This window comes from Canis aureus, chromosome 23 (assembly GCF_053574225.1).
Source record: "Canis aureus isolate CA01 chromosome 23, VMU_Caureus_v.1.0, whole genome shotgun sequence".
NCBI classification, from domain to species: Eukaryota; Metazoa; Chordata; class Mammalia; order Carnivora; family Canidae; genus Canis; species Canis aureus.
In genome coordinates this window covers 25,028,408-25,052,978 of record NC_135633.1, presented here as the reverse complement: position 1 = coordinate 25,052,978, position 24,571 = coordinate 25,028,408, and the positions used below count along the sequence as shown (strand labels likewise).

At 40.5% G+C, this 24,571-nt stretch overlaps 1 protein-coding gene across 4 annotated transcripts in view; it reads left to right on the top strand.

Annotated features, from left to right (window-relative positions):
* The window catches only part of STIM1 (stromal interaction molecule 1), a 198,961-nt gene that overhangs the window by 140,122 nt on the left and 34,268 nt on the right, over window positions 1-24,571 (top strand). For all 4 annotated transcript variants that reach the window (XM_077866783.1, XM_077866784.1, XM_077866785.1 and 1 more), the window contains exons 4-5: window positions 19,783-19,894; window positions 23,336-23,451. In XM_077866783.1, the coding sequence (XP_077722909.1) occupies window positions 19,783-19,894; window positions 23,336-23,451 (228 nt within the window). The remainder of the gene's footprint in view (window positions 1-19,782; window positions 19,895-23,335; window positions 23,452-24,571) is intronic.

Here is a 24,571-nt window from a genome sequence, read left to right as displayed (position 1 = left end):
CCTATTTCTAGCACAGACAGGCTGATACTTCTTGTTCACTCTGTGTTTTTATCAATTTAGAGGAAGTACAAGTTAGCTATACAGACAGCTTTCTGGAAATTTTTAGGAGCTAAGTTCCTTGTGGGGGCTTTGTTTAATAGCTCCTGAGTGGTTCAGGCTGTCTACTGATGTGAGATCAAGCAGTGAAATGATCTTTGGAATTATATCCTGGCACAGCCAGGAAATATCTCTAATTAGTACTATTTAATTTTAGTTTTCTTTTTTTTTTTCTGTAACAACATGAGGACATGGCGCCTGGGTTTTAAGAGTGGGTTTCAAAAGTGGGAATTTGGAATGAAAGATGGCAGGGGGAGCATTCCTGGCCTTCTCTGGAAATTTTTAGGAGCTAAGTTCCTTGTGGGGGCTTTGTTTAATAGCTCCTGAGCGGTTCAGGCTGTCTACTGATGTGAGATCAAGCAGTGAAATGATCTTTGGAATTATATCCTGGCACAGCCAGGAAATATCTCTAATTAGTACTATTTAATTTTAGTTTTCTTTTTTTTTTTTTCTGTAACAACATGAGGACATGGCGCCTGGGTTTTAAGAGTGGGTTTCAAAAGTGGGAATTTGGAATGAAAGATGGCAGGGGGAGCATTCCTGGCCTTCACAGAAGTAGCTGGGAAGGGAAAGTGACCAAGAGAGGGCAGAAACAGAGGGACAGAATCATAATACTAAAAAGCAGCCAAGACAATTTTCTGGTAAGAACTTTATTCCTGGACTCAGCAACTATTTGGAATACTTCCAGGTATGTTCTAAATGACAGGAAGATGGAAGACAATGGAGTGAGTTTTGAGGTGTTGGTTCCCATTACTGATGAGCAGAGAAACATTCCAGTGCACTCCAGTGACGTAGCATATAGCTGAGCTGAGAGGTGGTGACATGTATGTACCATTTTAGAATTTGCTCACCATATGTCATGCCTGGTAGTTTGACAAGGTAAAAATGAGAATCTTCATATGTACTATTCCTCCCAACAATTTGCTTCATTATTTAGAACAAGGCCCCTAATCTCTGAGTGATGATTTCCAGAGCTACAAAAGGCATGTAATATTCTGGTGCTGGCACAAACTGGCTGGCCCGTTTAGCTAGATGAGATAGATAGCAGCAGTGTTCATTTGTGTGCAGAACATCAGCTGGCTAATGTCAGTACCATTTACATGATTAGTGTTGTTAACATTTTCTGCCTGATGTTGGGAGCCAGTGTTTTTTCAGCGTTATTTAGATTTTAACAGAAAAGCCTGATAATTGCTACATTAGCCAGTTCTAGACTTCAGTAATAAAAACAACAAGAACTAAAAAACAACTCTTAATATTTATATAGTATTTGATAAATGCTAGCCCCTGTTCTGAGTGATTTATATATATTAACTCATTTGTTTCCCATGAAAGTCCTTTGAAGTATAAATACTATGATTGTCTCCATTTACAGATGAGGAATATGGGGCAGAGAGAGTGTTTAATGACATAATGCAATGCCATTCTGTCACTGACTTTCTAGTGCAGACTTCACATGTTAAGGACATAATCCCCAAGAAGAGTGCTCTCACTTCTTTTTTTTTTTTTTTTAAGATTTTATTTATTTATTCATGAGAGACACAGAGAGGCAGAGACATAGGCAGAGAGAGAAGCAGGCTCCATGCAGGGAGCCTGATGCAGGACTCAATCCTGGGACTCCAGGATTATGCCCTAGGCCGAAGGCAGGTGCTCAACCCCTGAGCCGCCCAGGCATCCTAGCGCTCTCAGTTCTGACACCAATCAGCCATAAACTCTGTGTGGTCCCAGCTACTTGTGCTCTACTCTGCTGGCTACGAATCATGGGTTTCCACTATCCCCTCAGGTGGATAATTTGCTAAATGACTCACAGAACTCAGGAAAGTGTTGTACTTATGATTATGATTTTATTATAATGGATTAAAGGGGCCAAAACAAGAGACCAATAGGGTGAGGTCTGGGAGGGTCCTGAATTTGGAGCTTCTGTCTCTTCCCCTCATGGAATTAGGACATACCACCCTCCCAGCACATTAATCACAGTTGTGTTTGCTGTCTGGAGCTCACTTGAGCCTTTGTGTCCAAAGTTTTTATTGAGGTCCTATTACATACACATGATTGATCTAATCACTGGCTACACGGAGGCACTCAATCTGCAGCCTGCTTTTCCTTTCTGAAGGTTGGCCTAGGCTAATATTTCCTGGCCCAAAGACTAATCCACGAGTCACCTGGTTGGTCTTCCTGGTGACTAGCTCCCAATCAGGAGTCATCTCATTAGCTCAAACTCAAGTGTGGGCCCCACCATGAATAACAAAGACATTCCTAACACCAGAGAAATTGACCTGAAGACAAAGACTGCCAAATTCTTTGTTATACAAAATTAAGTAGAAAAGAGCTGAACAAACAGGGGTGAGGAAAGATCAAGAACAAGGGGAACTCCAGGGATCCCAACAGCCTGGACTAGGAAGGGGACTGACCTTTACTAATTGGCAACTCTTAGATGCCCCTTGCTTCATTCATTTTTCATCTAAGTATCTTTGCTCAACACTCAGATATGACAGAGGGAGAATCAGATTGACATAGTTTGGATCACAGACTTATTATGTAGGATAGTGGTAGTGAGAGAATATGTATGGGGCTGGGGGGTGGGGGATGGGTTGGGGCGGGGATATCAGTTCTTTAAAGGAAGGGATGCCAGATAGATTTTGTAGAATCTTTGAGAGGCAGAATTGTTGTTTGCATAGTTGAGACAGTGGAAACAGTAATAGTGACCTTAGAGGGGTGGGGGTGGAGGGCACTTTAGAGGATTCTCTAAAGCATGACTTCCATTCTTCTGAACAAAGTACATCATTACTATTTTTTTCTCCCCTTTCCTGGACATGAAATTTCAAAGGATGCTATCTGCCAAACAAAGCAATAATTTCTTTCCCCCATTTGTATGGATCAAAGACATCTTAAACTATGAATTTTGATTCTAACTAAATGGTATGATTCCAGCTAAAAGCAAAAGAACCCAATATTCTAGTGTAACTTTGAACTTTGCCTTGAGAAAATGTTTATTTTCTACTGGAAATAATTTGGAAATAATTCCAAATATTAATTTGGAAATAAGCTCACAGATCTCCAATTCTGTCTGTGTTGTACTTTTGTAGGATGGGATTTTTCACAGGAGGCAGTAGAGCAGTGCTGGGAAGCCAGGAGGGTTTTAGAAAGAAACCCAACAGAACTAGCCTTTCTCCATCGACAGAACACAACAGGGGCAGGTGGCCTTGGACTTCTGTCTAAACCATTTCAGAAGTCAGTTCAGTATAAAAGAGTTGGCATCTCCTTTTTGCTTTTACATAAACCCAGTGAGAGAGATGTTTATTCTGTTGTTTGAGCTACATAAAAATTACTTTGCTAAGTGAATCTTTAAGTCATTAATTTAAATACCTCAGCCATTGCTGCTACATATTGGGGGAGAGAGAGGCAACTGAGTTTTTCTTTCTCTTGGATGCTGTTAGATACTTTTCCCCCCAATAACAACAACAGCAAAACCCCAACCAGCATCAATGCAGTCATTTTCTGTTTATATTAAATAGCTACTTGAGTGTAATAGGTCTTGTATCCCCACTTAATAAAGGAAGACAGCATCTCTCACCTATTTCTGTTACCAAATCCTAAAGATTCTACCTCTCTCATATATTTTTTGTGCATCTCCTATGATACTGCCTTAGCTCAACTTCATCTTTTTGAAAGACTTAATTGAGTTGTAATTGATAATACACTCAGGTATAAATATTTAAAGTGTATAATTTTTTTGAGTTTTGACACATGTATCTATACAAATAGAGATCCTTTGTGAGATATATGCTTTGCAAAGATTTTTGCCCAGTCTGTGGCTTATCATTCTTTTAACAGTATCTTTTGAAAAACAGTAAGTTTTAATTTTTTTGAAGTCCAGTTTTTCAATTTGTGCTATTGTGGATCATCCTTTGGTGTCACATGTAAGAAATATTTGCTTAACCCAAGGTCACACAAGGATTTTCTCTCATGTTCCCCTCTAGAAGTTTTATAGTTGTAAGCTTTACATTTAGGCCTCTGTTCTGTTTTGTGTTAATTTGTATAGGTTAATGTTAAATATGGATCTGAGTTCTTTTTTTTGCTCGTGGATGTCTCAATTGTTCTAGAACCATTTGTTGAAAAATTCCGTTTTTCCTCCACTGCATTGCCGTGTACCTTTTGTTAAAAATCAGTTGTCCATATAAGTACAGATTTATTTCTGGATTTTGTATTCTGACCCCCTGATCTATTTGTCTGTCCTTATGTCAATACATGCTATTTTGATTCCTGTAGTCTTATAATAACTCTTTTAGTCAGATAATGTTAGCCTTCCAACTTTGTTTTCCTTTTTCCAAGTTGTTTTGGCTGTTTGTTCTTGAATTGACTTGTCAATTTCTACAAAAAAGCCTGCTCGGATTTTGACTGGCATTGCATTGAGTATGTAGCTCAGATTGAGCGAACTGACATCTTAATAATACTGAGCTTTCTGATTCATGAATAAGGTACATCTCTCTATTTATTTAGGAGACGTACCTTTTCTCAGTAGTATTTTGTAGTTTTCAGTGTACAAGTCTTTCATATCTTTTGTCAGATTTATCTCTATTTTATAGATTTTGATGCTATTGTAAACAGTATTTTTAATGAATGAATGAATGAATTAAAAATATTCTATTTATTTATTCATGAGAGACACACAGAGAGAGGCAGAGACGTAGGCAGAGGGTTTTGCCTGAGGGGAGCCTGATACAGGACTTGATCCTGGGCCTGGTATGAAGGCAGACGCTCAACCACTGAGTGACCCAGGTGTCCTGTAAATAGTATTTTTTAAATTGTGATAAAATATGTAAAAATTTAACCACATAAATAGTATTTTTAAAAATTTAATTCCTATTGCTTATATGTAGAAATATAATTGATTTTTGTATATTGATCTTCTATTCTACAGCCTTGTTAACTCACTTATTAGTGAGATGCCATCAGAGTTTCAACTGAGATAATCAAGTCTTCTCATAAAGAAAGTTTTATTATTTTCTTTTCCAATCTAGATGCCTTTAAAAAATTCTTCTTCTTGTGGGGATGCCTGACTGGTTCAGTTGGTAGAGTATGCAACTCTTGATTTCAGGGTTGTGGGTTTGGGCCCATGTTTCGTGTAGATATTACTTAAGTAAGTAAAGTCTTTTTTAAAAAAAATTCTTCTTCTCGTCTTATTGCCCTGGTTAGTATCTCCAGTACAGTCTTGAAGGGAAGTGGTAAGAGTACAATCTGTGTCTTATTTCTGATCTCAGGAGGAAAATATTCAGTCTTTCACCATTAAATATAATAACATTAGCTATGGGTTTTTGTTTTTGTTTTTGTAAAAGCTTTTTGTCAAATTGAGGAAGTGACTTTTTATTACAGATTTGCTGAGAGCTTTTATTAGGAATGGGTATTGGATTTTATCAAATGAGTTTTCTGTGTCTATTGAGATGATTGCCTGGTTTTTCTATTTTTGTTTGCTAAGGTGGTGAATTACATTGATTATTTTTTAAAAAGATTTGTTTGTTTGTTTATTTTTTGATTTGTTTATTTGAGAGAGAGAGAGAGAGAGAGCAAGCATGTGAGCAGGAGAAGGAGCAGAGAGAGTGAGGGAGAGAGAAAATCCCAAGCAGACTGCACATTGAGCATGGAGCCCAACATGGGGCTTATTTTCAAGAGATCATCAGATCATGACCTGAGTCAAAATCATGAGTGGAATGCTTAATTGATGGAACTACCTAGACACCCCACATTGATTAATTTTTAAATGTTAATCCAACCCTGCATTCTAGGGGTAAACTCCCTTGGTCATTATCCTTTTACTATATAGTCAGATTCTATTTGCTAAAATTTTGTTTCAAATTTTTACATCTTTGTTAATGAGGATTATTGGTTTATAGTTTTATGCAATACCTTTGTTTTAGGTTTTGGGATTACCCTGGCCTCATTGAATTAATTGGGACATATTCTTCAATTTTTCAGAAGACTTCATATAGAATTGGCATTATTTTTCTTTACCTACTTGGTAGAGTTCACCAGTAAAGCCTTATGATCCTGGATTTTTTTTTTAAAGATTTTATTTATTTGAGAGAGAGAGAGGACAAGGGACAGATCAGGAACTGGGGCAAGGGACAGAGGGAGAGGGAGAAGTAAGCTCCCCACTGAGCAGGGAGCCCAATGCGGGGCTCTATCCCAGGACCCTAAGATCATGACCTGAGCTGAACATAGATGCTTCAGCAACTGAGCCACAAAAGTGCCCCTGTGGGCAGGTTTTTAATAACAGTGTCAATTTCTTTCATAAGTATAGGACTATTAGGTTACTTCTTCTTGACTGAGCTTTTGTAGTTTGGGTCTTCAGTTTGTCTATATCATTAAAGTGTCAAATTTACTGGCATATATGTATTCATAACATTTTCTTATTATTCTTTTAATATGTTGATATGCTCAAAGAACCAGTGTTTGGTTTCAAGGATTTTCTCTATTGTTGGCTATTTCATTGATTTTTACATGATCTTCATTATTTTCTTTCTTTTGCTTACTTTGGGTTTAATTTGTTCTTTTCTAGTTTGTTAAGGTGGAAGCTAAGGTCATTGATTTGAGGCCTTTCTTTTTTTCTAATATAGGCATTTAGTGCTATAAATTTCCAATAAGTACTGCTTTAGTGGTATTTTGCAAATTCTGGTATGTTGTAGTTGTTTACTTTTTTTTAAATTGGTTTATTGGTAGACAATAAAAAAATACCTAAAATGAAAACACAATTGACGGTAATACTTATTATCACTTTTTCTTTTTTTTGGTCTGATATAGTCTCTAGTAACTTTGTATCCTTTAATAATGTATTCCAATTTGAGGAATTATTTTGGCTCTGGAAATGCATGCCTCTGAAATCTGTCTTAGATCTATCTGGTAATGGTTATTTACTATGTTAGATGATATTTTTTGTTTTTATTTTTATTCAGCTCAAAATACTTTCTCTTTCCTTTTTTTTTAATTTTTTTTTAAATTTTTTTTTTATTATTTATTTATGATAGGCACACAGTGAGAGAGAGAGGCAGAGACACAGGCAGAGGGAAAAGCAGGCTCCATGCACCGGGAGCCCGACGTGGGTTCGATCCCGGGTCTCCAGGATCACGCCCTGGGCCAAAGGCAGGCGCCAAACCGCTGCGCCACCCAGGGATCCCCTCTCTTTCCTTTTTGATGTGTTTGATTCCTGAATTTTTTATAAGTAAGGTATTTAGTTTTCAAATGTTGGGGGATTTTCCAGATATTTTTCTGTTACTGATTTCCAGTTAAATTCTGTTGTGGTTTGAGAACATACTTTGCTTGAATATTTAAAACAATTTTTTTTCAATTCCAGTTAGTTAACATACAGTGCAATATTGGTTTCAGGAATAGGAATCCTTTAAAAATTTTTAAGACCTTTTTTTTATGTCCCTGAACGTCATATATCTTGGTGTAAATGTTCCATGTGCTCCTGATTGTTGTTGGGTGGAATGTTCTATAAATGTCAATCAGGCCATACTGATTGATGGTATTGTTCAAGTCCACTGTATCTTTGCTGATTTTCTGCCTATTACTCTATCGATATTGGGGGGAATATTTAAAGTTCCAACTATGATTATGGATTTGCCTATTTCTCCTTGGCTATTAATTCTATGAGTTTTTACTTCATGTATTTTGAAGGTTTCTTACTAGGTGCATAAAGATTTAGTTTTTTTTTAAGTTTATTTATTTAAGTAATCTCTACACTGAATGTGGGACTTGACCTCATGACCCCAAGATCAAGAGCTGCATTCTTTACCAACTGAGCCAGCCAAGTGCCCCAAGATTTAGGATTATTATGTCTTCTTGATTAATTGATCTCATTATTGTGAAATGACTTTATCTCTGGTGATATTTTTGCTCTGAAATCTACTTTGATATTAATGCAGCTTTCATTTGAGTATTATTAGTTTTGTATATATTTTCCATCTATTTACTTTTAATATACATGTGTGTGTATATGTGTGTGTGTTTGGAGAGGGAAAGGGCAGATGGAGAGAGAATCTTCAGCAGGCTCCACACCCAGTGAGGAACCTGACTTGGGGCTCAATTTTATGACACTGAGATCATGACCTGAGTTGAAATCAAGAGTTGAATGCTTAACTTATTGAGCCATCCAGGCACCTCATTGTGTTTTTATATTTAAATGCATTTGTTTCTCTCTTTTTAAAAAGATTTTATTTACTTGAAAGAGAGAGTGAGAGAGAGAGCACAAGCAGAGAGAGCAGTAGCAAAGGTAGAGGGAGAAGCAGGCTTCTTGCTGAGCAAGGAGCCTGATGCAGGGCTCAATCCCAGGACCATTGGATCCTGACCTGAGCCAATAGCAGATGTTTAACTAACTGAGCTACCCAGGTGCCCTTTAAATGCATTTCTTATAGATAGTTTATAATTGGATCTTAAATATATTTTTTGCAGTGCTAGAATCTCTTTTAGTTGGGGTATTTAGACCATTTACATTTAATGTGGTTATTAAGGTGATTAGATTTGAGGCTACTATCTTGCTATTTGTTTTCTGTTTTTTTTCCTGCAATTTTTTTTTAAATTTTCTTTTTCTCTTTTTCTTTCTTCTTTTGGGTTAATGAGTAGTTTTTAGGAGTCCGTTTTACCTTTTTTGTTGGTTTAACTCTTTTATTATTTTAACGATTGCTTTAGGAGATAAAATATGCATCTCTAACTTATCACAGTCTACTTTCTAGGGATATTATTATTTTTTATTGAAATATAATTGACATACAATATTGCATTGTTTCAGGTGTACAATATAATGATTCAACAACTCTGTATGTTATGCTGTGCTCACTACAGCTGTAGCTACTGTCACTGTACAATGCTGTTGCAATACCATTGATTATATTCCCTTTGCTATATCTTTCATTGCTGTGACCTGTTCATTTTGTTTGGAAACTTGTATCCCAGTCCCCTTCACCCATTTTGCCCTTTCCCCTAGCCCCCCTCCTATGGCAACCATAGATTTATTCTGTGTGTTTATGCTTTGTATGTTTGTTCATTTGTATTGTTTTTTTTTTAATTCCACATATGAGTTAAATGATATGGTATTTATTTTTCTCTGTCTGACTTATTTTACTTTGCATAATACCCTCCAGGTCAGTCTGTGTTGTTGCATACGGTAACTCTCATTTTTCTTTGTGGCTGAATAGTATTCCATTGTATATATACCACATCTTCTTTTTCCATTCATCTATCAATAGGTACTTAGGTTGCTTTCATATCTTGGCTATTATAAATAATGTTGCAGGAAAACAGGGGTGCATATATTTTTTCAAATTAGTGTTTTCATTTTCTTTGGGTAAGTACCTAGAAGTAGAATTACTGAATCATATGGTAATTTTATTTTTAACTTTTTGAGAAACCTCCATATTGCATTCCATAGTGTCTGCATCAATTTACATTCCCACTGATAATACATAAGGGCTCTCAAGAAATATAATTATACCTTACACATACAGTGTAAAAACCTCACAATAGTGTACTTCCATTTCTTCCCTTTCAAGGTTAGTTCCACTCTCTGCACTGTGGCCTGGAAATTCTTTCAAGGCCAGAAGCTAGGGCAATTGTATCACCTGCCTCATTTGTTTACTCTCTCTCAAAGATCACTATCCATTGTGAGTTGATGTCCAGTGTCTTGAATACTGTTGTTTCATATATTTTGTCTTTTTCCCCCCCTGTTTTTTTGTTTGTTTCAGGAGGGAGGGTAAATTCCATTCTAGTTACTTCATCTTAGCCTGAAGCGAAACCTCAGCTTAATCATCTTTTGCTTGGATGCTTTCAAACCCTTCTTCTTGGCTCAGTCTAACTCTACTACAGTTTGTCCTTCAGTTGGTTCCTGAGAGATCTTTCAAAAGTAAATATCTGACCAGGTCTCTGCCTACATTTTTCAGTGGCTTCTCATTGAAAAAAAAAAAAAAAAATTTTTTTTTTTTTTTTTTTTAATAATGAAACAAACATGCTAGGACACCAGATTCCTAGATGGAAGAAATATCCTTAATTGGAACTTGGACAAATAAAGGTATTGCTAAAGATGGTATAAGTAAATTCCTGTGTAATCATATATGATAATCATTTGTTACTTTGAGGAGATAAATACTGGCTTTTCTATTGGTTAGGTAATACTTGAGTTCCTGTAGAATTAACAGTAAGCTTAGGTTACAACTGCTGTCTCATTTGGAACTCAGCAAAATAAGGTACTTGAAAGCTCAGTAGTTGTTGATGAAACAAATTATTATAGAAAATGACATTGAGTTTTTAAATGTTTACTTATGAGATGTTAGATGCATTAAAATTAAATGTCCACTTGTAACCTCAACTGAATTATCTCAGTTAGGAAATAAAAGTTCAAGATGTATATATAATTAAAAATCTAGTGATCTTTTATATCCTGAGAGTTTCTTCATATTTTAATGCTGTGTTTCTCCATCAGCCTTATTCACCTTTGTAGTATTGGTCCCAAAATGTACTCTCTCTTTCCTACAATTTTTGCAAACATGCCTACATTAAAAAAAATAACTGAGTACCTTCTATGTACCAGGCATTGTACTAGGTTAGTTTAGCATATCAGGCCCATGCTTATTTCTGTGATCTACTTATTTTTCTTATTTTTAATTTAAATTTAATTTAGTTAAAATATAGTGAAATATCAGAGGTAGAATTTAGTCATTAATCAGTTGCATATAACACCCAATGCTCATTACTTCAAGTGCCCTCCTTAATGTCCATCACTCAGTTACCCGTCCCCCAACGCCCCTCCCCTCCAGCAACCCTCAGTTTGTTTCCTATAGTTAAAGAGCCTTTTATGGTTTGCCTCCCTCTCTGTTTTCATCTTATTTTATTTTTCCTTCTCTTCCCCTATGTTCTTTTGTTTTGTTTTGTAAGTTCCATGAGTGAAATCATATGGTATTTGTTTTTCTTTGATTGACTTATTTCACTTAGCATAATACTCTCTAGTTGTTGCAAATGGCAAGATTGCATTCTTTTTTTTTTTGTTTGTTTATGATAGTCACAGAGAGAGAGAGAGAGAGAGAGAGAGAGAGGCAGAGACACAGGCAGAGGGAGAAGCAGGCTCCATGCACCAGGAGCCCGACGTGGGATTCGATCCCGGGTCCCCAGGATCACGCCCTGGGCCAAAGGCAGGCGCTAAACCGCTGTGCCACCCAGGGATCCCGATTGCATTCTTTTTGATGCCTGAGTAATATTCCATTGATATAGATACCACATCTTCTTTATCCATTCATCTGTCAATGAACACCTGGGATCTTTCCATAGTTTGGCTATTGTGGACATTGCCGCTATAAACATTGGGTTGCGGGATCCCTGGGTGGCGCAGCGGTTTGGCGCCTGCCTTTGGCCCAGGGCGTGATCCTGGAGACCCGGGATCGAATCCCACGTCGGGCTCCCGGTGCATGGAGCCTGCTTCTCCCTCTGCCTGTGTCTCTGCCTCTCTTTCTCTATGTGACTATCATAAATAAATAAAAATTAAAAAAAAAAAAAAACATTGGGTTGCATGAGCCCCTTATTTTCTATCACTCTTCATCACATTTCTTCTATAGCTGCATTGATTTATCTGCAGTTACTAGGATATGTTGTTTCTTTTCATCCCTTGATGCTTCCATATATACTGTTCCCTCTGTCCTTCCCCCTTGTTGATCTGATTAAGTCCTATTTGACAATTAAAACTCAGCTTAAGTATACCCTTCTTTAGGAAATCTTCCCTGGAAACCATAGGCTAGGTTAAGTGCCTACTGTGTTCCCACAGCTCCTTACCAGTATCTCATCATAGCATCTAGCACACTGATTGCAACCATGTGCTCCCTTGCCTGTTTTCACACCAGACTACTTGAGGGCATTATCTTATGTGATTTTATATCTTAACACTTAGCCCAGGGTTGGCCTAGTGTAGGGATGTGGAAGACAGAAGTTTATCCTTGGCTCTACCATTATGTGATCTTAAACAAGTGGTTTGGTTCATTCAACATTCCAAAACCTAGGTTCTCTTACTACTCTGCAGCCATATAGACCTTTGTGCAGGGTGCCCTAGTGGGCCTATCACATGCGGCCTTGGCCCAAGGGCCAGATTCTTTTTACAGTGATGATTCAGGGCTTGAGGTTGACACCACATTAGAAAATGAAGACCCCTGCCTTCCTCTACATGCAGATGGCCAGCTGCTAGTGAAAGCCAGAAGAGAGACAAACCATAGGCCTAGGCCACAAATTACTTTTAGGAGAGGGCCATTTTGGTAAGATGCTGTAGGTGTCTTGGAGTGCTGTCTATCCAGAGTAGCCAGGTAAGAAGCTAGGCTTTGTGATGCCTTTGTTGTCTCACTCCTGCAGTCAGTTATTCCTTTCTTGGGCCCCTCGTGGCACCCCATATACCCCTGTGATGGAGCACTTGTCACAATGTCTTATACTCATGTGTTTTCTTATAATTCTCCTTCTCCAGAAGAGAGCTCTTGTGATGGAAGTTATGCATATTGGTGTCTGTATGTAGTAACTTGCCCGGAATCTATCAGAGTAGGAAGCCAAGGAATGCTTGGTGAATGACTGAATAAATGTACAGTTATGGTAATAATGGCTAATATTTCCTTGGCATTTATGTATGCTAGGAGCTTCCTATATTTTCACGTTGCTCTTGTGATGTGAGAACTCTGATTCTCACCATCTTATAGGTGACAGAAATGAGGCCCAGAAATATTAAGTAATGTGTCTGTGGTCCTACATGTAGTTAGTGGCACATCCTGAATTCAACCAAAAGCCCACATTCGTAACCACTGTGCTGACTGGCTGATCAAAGGGCTAAGCAAAGGCTGACTGAGCAATCAACTGACTAAGCTGTGTGAAGGAGAGGCAAAGAAAGGACTGGCAACATGGCTGCCAGATGTAGTTCTTTTGGGGATGTGGGTTTGAAACCACAAAACTAAATGAGGGCTTCACCTGGAGGCACCACCAGTCCATTAAGGAAAAGAGATCCTGATTCAGGGGCCCATAGCTTACTGCTTATTCTTTCTTTGGCAAGAGAACGTGTTGGCCAAGGCCAAGGATCTGTTCTGGCATATTCCTGGAGGTATTGTTATAGCTCAAGTGCTAGGGAGTTAATACTTACTGTTGCTTCTGGAATGCCTTTCCCCTAAAGTATTCACATGGTTCACACTTTCATTTCACTTTCTTTCTTTTCAGATGTCACCTTATCAGAGAGACCTTCCCCAATCTGATCTGAGGAAGCGCTACTCTTTATCCTCCTACCTGCTTTATTTTTCTTTGTTATACTTAGCACCATCCAACATAGGATTATTTGTTTAGAGTGTTTCAGTTTGTCTCTCTCCACCAGAACATAAGCATCAGGGATCTGTGGCTCTGTGCTGTGTACTGTTGTATCCCTAACTTCTAAAGCAGTCCTGGGCAAGTAGTAAGTGTTCGATGTTTGTTTTTATTTTTCCAGCAAATAAACGATTTTAGAGTTTGAGACCACCTGTTTTCAAGGACTTTTATCATTTGGTAATGATAAAGAAGAGTAATGCCTCACTCTTCTTGTCTCTATATATAACCCTTGGACTCTAGACAAACTGGAGTTAGTGTTCTCTGAATAGGCCACACATTTTATAGTTCTGTCTTTGCTTACATTTGTTTCCTCTGGTGGGCCTACAGCTCTATCCATCCAGATTCTAACCAGTTTTCAACATCTAACCTTTTTTGAATGAATATATATATATATATATATATATATATATATATATAATGAATACGTTCATTCATTCTATATATGTAGAAGACATACATATATGTGTAGAAGAAATTACTACTGAATTTGTATTAAATTCTAGACATTTTAAAACATATGAACTCAGTTAATTCAACAATTTGAAGAGATAGGCATTGCTAGATTATAAGCTACATGGGTATTTGTCTCAATCACTACTCTGTTCCCAGTGCCTGGCACAGAATAGTGCAAAATAGATGTTTTGAATGACTGGATGGATATTTTATATGAGGGGAAATTGAACTTCAGAAGAGTTAAGTGACTGACCCAGGTTGATCCATGGCTGATAGCATGGAAATCAGTGTCTTCCGGCTTTAAATCTAGTGTTTTTTTCTAATAAATTCTACCATTAAAATTGTAGAGGAACCTGGGTGGCCCAGTCAGTTAAACCCCTGCCTTCAGCTCATGTTGTGATGGGGTCCTGGGATTGGGCCCCACTTCAGATGCCCTACTTGATGGGAGTCTGCTTCTCTCTCTGCCCTCCCCCTGCTCATACTCTCTCTCTCAAATAAATAAATAAAATCTTTTTAAAAAATGGCCAGTATTTGGCAATCCAAATGACTTCAGTTTTTGGTGTTTTTTGTTTTTATTTTTATTTTTTTATGTTTTTATTTTTTTTCAGAATAAAGTAGAGTTTACTCATTTTATATAAAAATCTTTCTCAAATGGAAAAGGCCCCACCTACCTACCTATAAAACATAGTATGGAGGCTAAGATAGATTTTTCCTATCTGAACACCAATTTCTAGAGTTCTCTGCTGATATGCATAAGATAAGTGTTTTACTTCCATGAGAAGTCTGTGGGGGAAAGTGATGCTGTTGGTGGGAAAATGTAATGGAAATCCTGACAGGATGTGCCACCAGTGATCCAGGACCTACAGATTGCTTTCATTGGTCCATTCATTCATTTATTTATTTTATTTTTATTTTTTTTAAAGATTTATTTATTCATTCAGAGAGAGCGTGAGAGAGGCAGAGACACAGGCAGAGGGAGAAGCAGGCTCCATGCAGGAAGCCCGATGTGGGACTCGATCCTGGGTCTCTAGGATCACACCCCGGGCTGCAGGCGGCGCTAAACCGCTGCGCCACCGGGGCTGCCCCATTCATTCATTTATATTGATTCTTTTATCCAGCAAACTTTACAGAGTATTTCAAATGATCTAGCCCTCTGTTGGATATTGGGAAAAGTGGAAATAGAAAAGATGTGCTCCCTACCACCATATTGCTTAGAACACAATGGAGAAGAGAGATATGTGACTAAGTAATACCAATATAACATACATGTTAGAAAAGGAAGTCTATATAAAGAAAGTACTAAGTAAGCAGAGAAGGGAGAGCTAGTACTTATTTTATTTTGAAGATTTCAGAAGAGAGGATTTTGAAATGGGCTCCAAAGCGTTTCTGCAAGTGAACAGTTAGAGCTAGGTTTTAAGGATTCATTGGTGTTTAGCAGACTACAGAGTGGGAAAAGAGCTTTTCTTGAAATAGCAAAGACCTAGAAATTTGAGAGCAATGTCCAAGGATGCATAAGAAAATAGTGCAAGATGATGATTCTATATAAGGTCTGCCGAGTTAAGAGCTACAGCAGAGGCAGCATCCAGGGCAGAGCTGTGAAGTTCAGGTCATCGATGTTAGTTGAGTTCAACTGTTTGCCCAGTGGTTTCCAACTGCACAAGACAATCAGCTGGGGTGCTACAAGGAAATACTATAGCTTGTACTTATATTACATTTATCTCATTCTTTGATTTTTGTGTATGTTTTACAATATGCCTAATGTCAGTACATGAATCTAATTTATAAACAGATAGTCATATATTGGCAATTTATGCTCAAGATACAGTTAGAGTATGTCATGAAAAGGGTTGGAGGCTATGGAGTTAGCCATCTTATAGATGTCTCTTATGAAGGACTCTTTAGTACAGAAAACTCTGGGGATTGGCCTTCTCTGACTCTGTGTAGCATTGTCTGTCATTTTGCCGAAAGATCTAGTTTTTTATCTCTCCAGGGGCCTCGTGGACAGTCCCAGGGTGATGAGAGGCTCGGGACCTTAGAATGTTTCTTGGGATGCCTGGGTGGCTCAGTGGTTGAGTGTCTGCTTTCGGCTCAAGGTGTGATCCTGGGGTTCTGGGATCAAATCCCACGTTGGGCTCCCCACAGGGAGCCTGCTTCTCCCTCTGCCTATGTCTCTGCCTCCTTCTCTGTGTCTCTCATGAATAAATAAATAAAATATTAAAGAAAAGAAAAGAAGAGTCTTTCTTGCTTGCATGTCCTGGGATTTGGACATGTGAGTCATTTGGAGACTGTATCTGTCCTAAGCCTTCCTTGCCAAATTCTGTGTCCTTCTACTGACAGCTACAGCCCTCTGTACTTGCTGTTACCTTCTTACTCACTTTGTCTTGGAGATTCTTCCCATTTTCTCTTTTGGAATGAGAAAGCAGAACAAGACTTTTAAGTTTTAGGTACTTGAACCTTACGGGCAAGAGGCCCTGAGATCTCGCCTTGGCTACTGAGTGGGACACAGGGGTTGCTCTCTGACAATGCAGCACATCCTGGCTTACTTCTCTCAGACTGCAGTGACTCTGGATGGCCACATAATGCTGCCAAGCCTGCGTTGATAGGGCATCTGCCTAGGTAACAACATGATGTGCAGAGAGGACGCGCGTGCGCGCTGTCTCTGTCCATCTCTCTCTCTCTCTCACACACACACACATACACACACACATAAAACAACAACTACCTTGAGATATATCCTGACATGCTGAAGCCATTGTCCTTTTCCCAAAAGCTTAGCCCTGTAAGGGCTATGTTCAAAGTCTATCCTCATTGGGATGCAGGAGCCCCCTTACCTTCTTGTCTCACTTAATGTAGTGCATAGAGCAGTGGTTCTCAGCTGTGGGGTGGGGTGGGGGTAGTCTTGTCCCCTAGGGAACATTTGGCAGTACCTGGAGACATTTTTGACTGTCATGAATGGCAGCATGCTGCATCTAGTGGGTAGATGCTGGGGATTTTGTATAACATCCCCTCTGCTGCAGAGGACAGCCCCCACAATAATCATCCTGTCCAAAGTGTCAGTGGTGCCAGCTGAGAAAGCCTGGCCTAGAATGCCTCCTGCCTGTCCCTCTGCAGTGGAGTGGCGGTACAACTAGAGGGTATCCTGCATACCAGGCAGTCTATGCTCAGGCTTCTATCAAGGCATCCCCCCAGTAGACAGAAGGCCCTTGTAGCACAGCTAGCCTCAGGCCTTTCTAGCAACAAAAAAGTGGCCTTCTTTCCACTCTGCATGCCAAGCAGAAAGGCCCCTTTGTACTCAGAGGCGGCTGAGTGCCCTTGGCAGCGGTGGCGGGAGCGTGTTGTTGTCCACACTTCACAGGCTAGTACTTGTCTGTCTGCATCCTATCTGTGTGTCACTCTACTACACCTTCATTACCTGACATTCCGGAGTGTGGTAAATGAGCCTACGAATGTGTACAAAGGCATATATGTTTCTTCTCCGGAATAAAAGGTTAACATGTCCTACTTTTCTAACCCTGCTCTATCATGCCTCCTTCCCCAAACCCTAGGATTTGAACATAGCTGTTGGAAATTAATTTCTCTCTTCTTTCAGTATTTTCTAGTCTGGGAATTAGAAATTTAACCAAGCAATGTCTAAGCCTCTGGGATCTTGTCTTCTGGGATGCAGTCTAAGTACACTAGATCTGCCTCACTTCCTCCCCAGACCCCTTCCCCTTCACCCTCCTGTGTGTCTCTGCAGATAGTTTAAGGCACCTGCGAAGTCTCCCAGCTTCAGAACTTCCCTCTTGAGCTCTGGTAGCCTCTTGGACATTATGAGATTGGAGCATATTTACCTTCGACCTTGTTTCACGCAGGATGTCCGAGTTGAGTGCCTGCTTTGCACCCCTTGCTGGGCCTCACTGTAGGGGGAGTAGGAGAATGAAGGGGTGGGTCCAGCCTTCCAACTTCTTCAGCCTATGTGAGAGGGGCAGAAACAGCCCAACATCTGAGGTGTGCTTATTGAAGGAATGTCTTTGTTTAAGGAGATTGTTGTTTGTTTGGGAGCCCCCAATCAGAACGTTTCTGGAGCTCTTCATGTGGGGGTAGTTATTCTTTGAGTAAATTCTTATGGATACTACTATATAAGAAGCTCTGTTTTATTGTATTTTTTCAAAAGATTGATTGGTTTATTTTAGAGAGAGAGAAAGAGAGTGCAGGGGAGAGGGGGAGGAGCAGAGGAAAGAGAAAGTGAGAATCTTCAAGCAAACTCCCAATGGCCGACAGAGCCCGGTGACATGGGGCTTGATCTCAGAACCCTGAGAACATGACCTGAGCCGAAATCAAGAGTTGGACGCCTAACCAAATGAGCCATCCAGACACCTCAGAGTGGCTCTATTTAGAGATAGTGGGCTGGGTAACAATGAATAGGACATAGTCCATGTCTTCAATGTTGTCTGACTTTTAGAGGAAATTGGACAGCATTCGGATGAAAGGCAGTTTTTGGAAAAGACATGGACCTTAAGAGAGGAGAGTGACATATCTCACCATCTCATTCTGCTCCAGAACTTTTTGGCTTCTTGCTACTCACAGCAGTGGTTTTCAAACTTGAGGAATGTACAAATTCCTTTTAAGGGAAATAATTTATCTTGGACCTATGATGCTGACTTGAATTGTTCTTATTATAATAATTATTTAAATGTGTATAAACATAAAATGAGGTTTAAGTTGCTATATAAAATTTGTATACAAATATAAACAAAAATGGATTTATACATTAAATAAAAGCAAGTTTCAAATCTAATAAAATGGTATCTTTTTGCTGACACTCCGTTGTTCCCGGGCTTTTTAAGTTCAGCATGCTGGTATGAGTGGGTGTCATCTAATACACATATCCTGAATGTCACTCATCCATCCATCCATCCATCCATCCACCAGTCAAATAGAGAAAGAGAGAGAGAGAGAGAGAGTGAGAGAGAGAGTTCACAAGAGTATATAATGGTTTAGAGCAAGGGTATGGAGCCACACTGCTTGCGTCCAGACATTTGCTTTACCAATTCCTAGCTGGGCGGCTTCGGAGAAGTTTTTTTTTTTTTTTTTTTTTTTTAAATTTTATTTATTTATGATAGGCACACAGTGAGAGAGAGAGGCAGAGACATAGGCAGAGGGAGAAGCAGGCTTCATGCACCAGGAGCCTGACGTGGGATTCGATCCTGGGTCTCCAGGATTGCGCCCTGGGCCAAAGGCAGGCGCTAAACCGCTGCGCCACCCAGGGATCCCCGGAGAAGTTATATAATATTTTTGTGCCTCAATTTCTTCATCTGTAAAATACGGATGAAATGGGGCCTATCTTTCACTTGGTAGTTAGGAAGATTAATGAGTTAATATATATGAGGTGCCTAGAACAGTACCTATTATATAGTAAGTGCCATGTAAAGGATGGTATTTATTATTATCGCTATTAAACATTTCTTTATTTTTTTTAAAGATATTATTTATTCATGAGAGACACAGAGAGAAAGGCAGAGACATAGGCAGAGGGAGAATCCGGCTCCATGCAGGGAGCTCAATGTGGGACTCGATCCCAGGACTCCAGGATCACGCTCTGAGTTGGAGGCAGATGCTTAACCGCTGAGCCACCCAGGCATCCCTATTATCACTATTATATTATAGTTCAGGATTATTTCATCCCAAATACTGGAATAGTGGAAGAGCAAGTCCATCCCCTATAGGCCAAATAAAAAGTACAATATGTACTCCTTTCATACTTAGGATTTTGTGAGAGAGGGAGATGGTAAACACATAAGCAGGTAGGCAATGAGAAGGCCAATGTGACTATGATGGTAAGTTGCAGTAGTGCTTGCATTCTCGAGTCAAGGCTTTGCTTGTCTCTTCCCACAGTGTACAATTGGACCGTGGATGAGGTGGTGCAGTGGCTGATCACGTATGTGGAGCTGCCTCAATATGAGGAGACCTTCCGGAAGCTGCAGCTCAGTGGCCATGCCATGCCAAGGTCAGGAGGAGACTGGATTCTCTCACTTGGGGAGGGGGGCAGGGAATAGGCTGGGGTTAGCCTACTTTCAGGTTGCTCTGGTCAGTTAAGTGAGGTTCTACTTTCAGGACAATCTGTAGACTTCTACTCTTCTCACATCTGTTGTGCACTTGCTATAAAGCATGACTGTCACTTGACATCCATTCTCTTATTTAGTATTTCTGTTGAGCCTGGGAATAGTACTAATAGCTGTCATTTATCGAATGCTTAGTACATGGCAGGCACTCATATTCAACATTTTGTATGCAGTATCCCATTTAATTCTTACATCAATCCTGTAAGGTAGGTATTATTGAATATAGATGGCAGAAACAGCTAAGTAACTTTTCCAAGTTGGCTGGTTAGAAGCAAAACTGATTTGAACCTCGATCTGGGTAGACTTCAAAGCCTTTCTTCTTTGCTGTTCCCCCAGCAGCTGCCTCTTCTATTGCCCAGGAGCCTCAGGGCTCTGTTAGCCTCCCCTGAATTATCCACATGCAGTATATCTGCTCTAAAGAAGTGGTATGAGGTGGGTCTGACTCCCTCGGCCCCAGCCTCCTCTCTGGAGTGACTCTTTCAAGGGCTGTGGTGCCCTGACTCTGCCTCCTTCACAGGCACAGTATGCCAGGGCCTGCGGTGGGAGAGGGGAAGGGATAGAGGACTGCGTGGGCTTCTTGTTATGTCAAACTAGTGCCATGTGTCATTCAGTCATTAATCCATTTACTTATTCATTTGACAAATATTTACTGGGTACCTGCTCTGTGCCAAGCACTTGTGCTGGGTGCTGGGGATAAAGATGACAACAGCCTGCCCTTGCCCTCAAAGGGCTCACTGTCTGGTAAGTGCTGATTATGTATAATCTGTCATCTTACTGCGTAGGTGCATCTGGTTGTGAGCTTCAGCAAAGGGGAAAGGGGAAAGGTGGAGCTGTTGGAATGCCCACACATTGCAGCCTCCAGCCCCTGAGTTACCAGACACTGCTGTCCAGGCCTAGTTGCTGGCTCTTCCCTCCTCTGCTGCTTGCAGCCTTCTCTTCACAGCTTCTCCCTATTCTGGAGAGAGTAATAATCTTGATGTTGGTACATCTTCTTATAGAATCCTTTCTCACAATTCTGGGAGGAAGGAATTAACTACCCCACCTTTTGGGTGAGCAAACTGAACTTCAGATATTTTGACTTATCCAAATGGTAAGTGGCAGAGCTGGGATTTGAACCCAGATCTACCTCGTACTAAGTGCCCTGATTTTTCTACTGTATCTTCCTCATGCCCCATGTAGTTGAAGATAAGCTTCCTGGAAGTATTCAGGGTAGTTCTCTTTAACAAAACTTTGCCAGTCACCTATTCCAGGGCAGGGTTCTGTCCTGTGCCTTGAGGACAAAGAAATGCATTAGACTCCAGCTACCTTGAGGAATTCCATGTTTAATGAAAGAGACAGGTAATTAAATAGATGACTGACCATGAAGCTCCAGGATTTAGGTTTCTTTCTCATTACCCATGGAAATAGCAGTATTGCCTTGTGGATTCCTGGCCACTTCCATCTTAAGGGATAGCTCTGGCTTAGATTAAAACTTAAAACATAGGATAAGAAGTCAGTTATCAGGTCATGGGCTCACTTAGCCTTCTTGTAGCTAGGATTAGATCCAAGGCCAGACCCAGCCAGGCCAGGCAGAAGGGTAGAGGAAGCCATGCTGTGGCACCTTAGTGGCAGCAGGAGCCTTCAGTGCATGGAGTGTGAGATGAAGTGGCAATGGTTCTCAGCCCACCACTAGGCAGCATGGTATAATGGGAAGAATCTGGAAGATCTGAATTCATTTCCTGCCTTTGCCGCTTACTTGCTGTGTGACTTTGGGCAAATTACTCAACTCTAAGTCTCAGTTTTCTTTCTTTAAAAAGAATTTATTTATTTTATTCATGAGAGATGCACAGAGAAAGGCAGAGATACAGGCAAAGAGAGGCAGGCTCCCTGTAGGGAGCCTGATATGGGACTCGATCCCAGGACCCTGGGATCACAACCTGAGCCAAAGGCAGACGGTCAACCACTGAGCCACCCAGTGCCCCTAAGTCTCAGTTTTTTTGTTTTTTGTTTTTTTTAATCTCTGAAGAAGCTAATGAGAGAACTGTGTTCTTAAAGTCAGAGGACTAAATGAGGTTTTGTATGTGAAGTGTCAGAACAGTGCAAGATACACAGGTGTTGCTTAGTAAATGTTAGCTCCTTTCTCATTTCTCTCATTGCTCAGAAATAGATAATATTCCAGTTCATAGTTTTCTTTGATGAATGGACTGTGGAAAAGATGACACTTATTTTGATCAGTTAGATGAAGGCCAGTACACCTGGTAGAAATGTTCTCTCTAAAGAGGAACCCCAAGGACTCTCAGGCTTGTAGGAAGTGTCTGATTTTACATAAATTTACACAGAAGGAAAATGCGGCCCTAGAGGAGAGATCAGACAAGTGAGTTGCTGACTCATTTGGGACCAGAAGTTAGCTCTCCTGCCCCTTATCCCCCATCACAGTGTCTCACTGCTTCTCTTAAATTAGGTAGGCTTCGTTGCTTCCTAGGGCTAGAGAAGGAAGTAGCTGCTCCTGCATGCCCAGGCAGGAGTATAAATCGCACACCACTATGTCAGAAGCCTCTTTTCTACCCAAGGAGACAAAGCTATGCATCAGCAAAGAGCACTAACTTTATGGAGTAGGATAATGGTAAATGCTCATGTATGGGACCCAGACCAGTGGATTGATAACCTTTCATATCTTACACCCATCTCCTCCTATACCCACTGTGTTCTAGTGGAAAAAAACAAAGTCCAGTTTTTCCTGGGTTATTTTCTTGTTTACAAGTCCTCTCTTATTAGAGTTATCATGAATAGTATGTTGAAGGTCATAAAAAATTACAATAATCTGGGAGTAAATTGCACTCAAATACAAGGTAACAAGACTAATGCAGTGTTTGTCATCGGTAGGTTTATACTTAATGGCAGTGGTTTAGGAATTGAGGCCCTCAGAATCATTGGGTCATGTGGCATGATGTTTTGACCTGGGTTGGGCAGGGGAATGCATTTACAAATGGTGAGAGTGTGGGGACAGGTATATGGTGGATAATCCCTTGCAGGAGAAACACAACAGAAAATTTACAGTTGGGTGTGGGAATGGTCACAGAGGGATAATCCTCAGAGAGTAGGGTTCTGAGGAGATGATGTATGATGATGATAAGGGTGAACATATTCTCGGTAAATGTGATGTGTCCTTCCTTACTCCGTGGTGAAAACCGCTGGTATAGACTCTGTGTTGTAGAGCACAGAGGGGAGCTATCACCAAGAGCTAGAAGTCATGGAAGTGTTCTGGGGGGGAGGTGGGTAATCCTACCAGTATCTCCTACCTGGTTTCACTGGTGGGAAACTTGAGTCCCTACTCTTTGCTTCAACAGGCTTGCTGTGACCAACACCACCATGACAGGGACTGTGCTGAAGATGACAGACCGGAGCCATCGGCAGAAGCTGCAGCTGAAGGCCCTGGACACAGTGCTGTTCGGGCCTCCTCTCTGTGAGTCCTGTGGAGAGAAGGGCTGCTGATGTGCCATGGAACCTAAGGCTGTTGGGGTGGCTAGGTCGAGGGCCTGGGTTACCTGCAAGGCAACATCTCCACTCTTTCCACTGAGAAATGAAAATCAGAGATTTCAAATAGTTTTATATTTTAATCCAGCCAGATATCACGGTCCATTCATTAGATACATTAAGAAAATACCTGCTTTGTGCCAGTGCTGTGCTGGACCCTATAGGAAGATCTGGATGAAGATCTATTCTGCCCTGAAGGGATACAGTGAATGTTCCAGAGGGGTACACACTGCTTCTGAGGTCCAGAGGGAGGATTAGGGAAGGTATCCTATGGAAGAGGGGGCATGTGACCTCTGCCTATAAGGATAGGTAGGGCTTGGGATCCCTGGGTGGCGCAGCAGTTTGGCGCCTGCCTTTGGCCCAGGGCGCGATCCTGGAGACCCGGGATCGAATCCCACGTCGGGCTCCCAGTGCATGGAGCTTGCTTCTCCCTCTGCCTATGTCTCTGCCTCTCTCTCTCTCTGTGTGACTATCATAAATTAAAAAAAAAAAAAAAAAAAAGGATAGGTAGGGCTTTATTCCATGCAGGAGGCAGGCGAGAACATTTTAGGTGGAAGAAAGAATGGGAGCAAGAATACAAAGGCTAAAATATGAATGGTATGCTCAGGGATAACAGGTAACCCATAGGGTCTGAATGCCATTTAGCTGTTCTTTGCTTTTACTGTGGACATGCAGAGTGTATAAACTGATGCTGAATATTCTTGTGTTCTTGGATAGTCAAGAGAGAGGACTGAGTGGGCTTCCATGGAATCATAGAGACACACTCAGGCCTAAGGAAGGAGTAATTTTTTCCACCAGGGGTTACTTGAGAGTAGTTTAATTCCTGGAGATCTCCAAGGTGGGAATGGCCAACCCTGCCATCCTTTCTCTTATTCTAAGTGAACTCAGGGGGAACAAAAGTGGTAAGATTTCTTAGAAAATTAGCCTTCACCAAGCAGGCTCTTTGGGCCCACTTCCTGCCCGTTGGGAGCCACTGGCATTGGTTGAGGATGCCAGCAGCAGAATGTTATAGAACCAAGAACTAGTCCAGAGAAGCAGCTGGCAGCAAG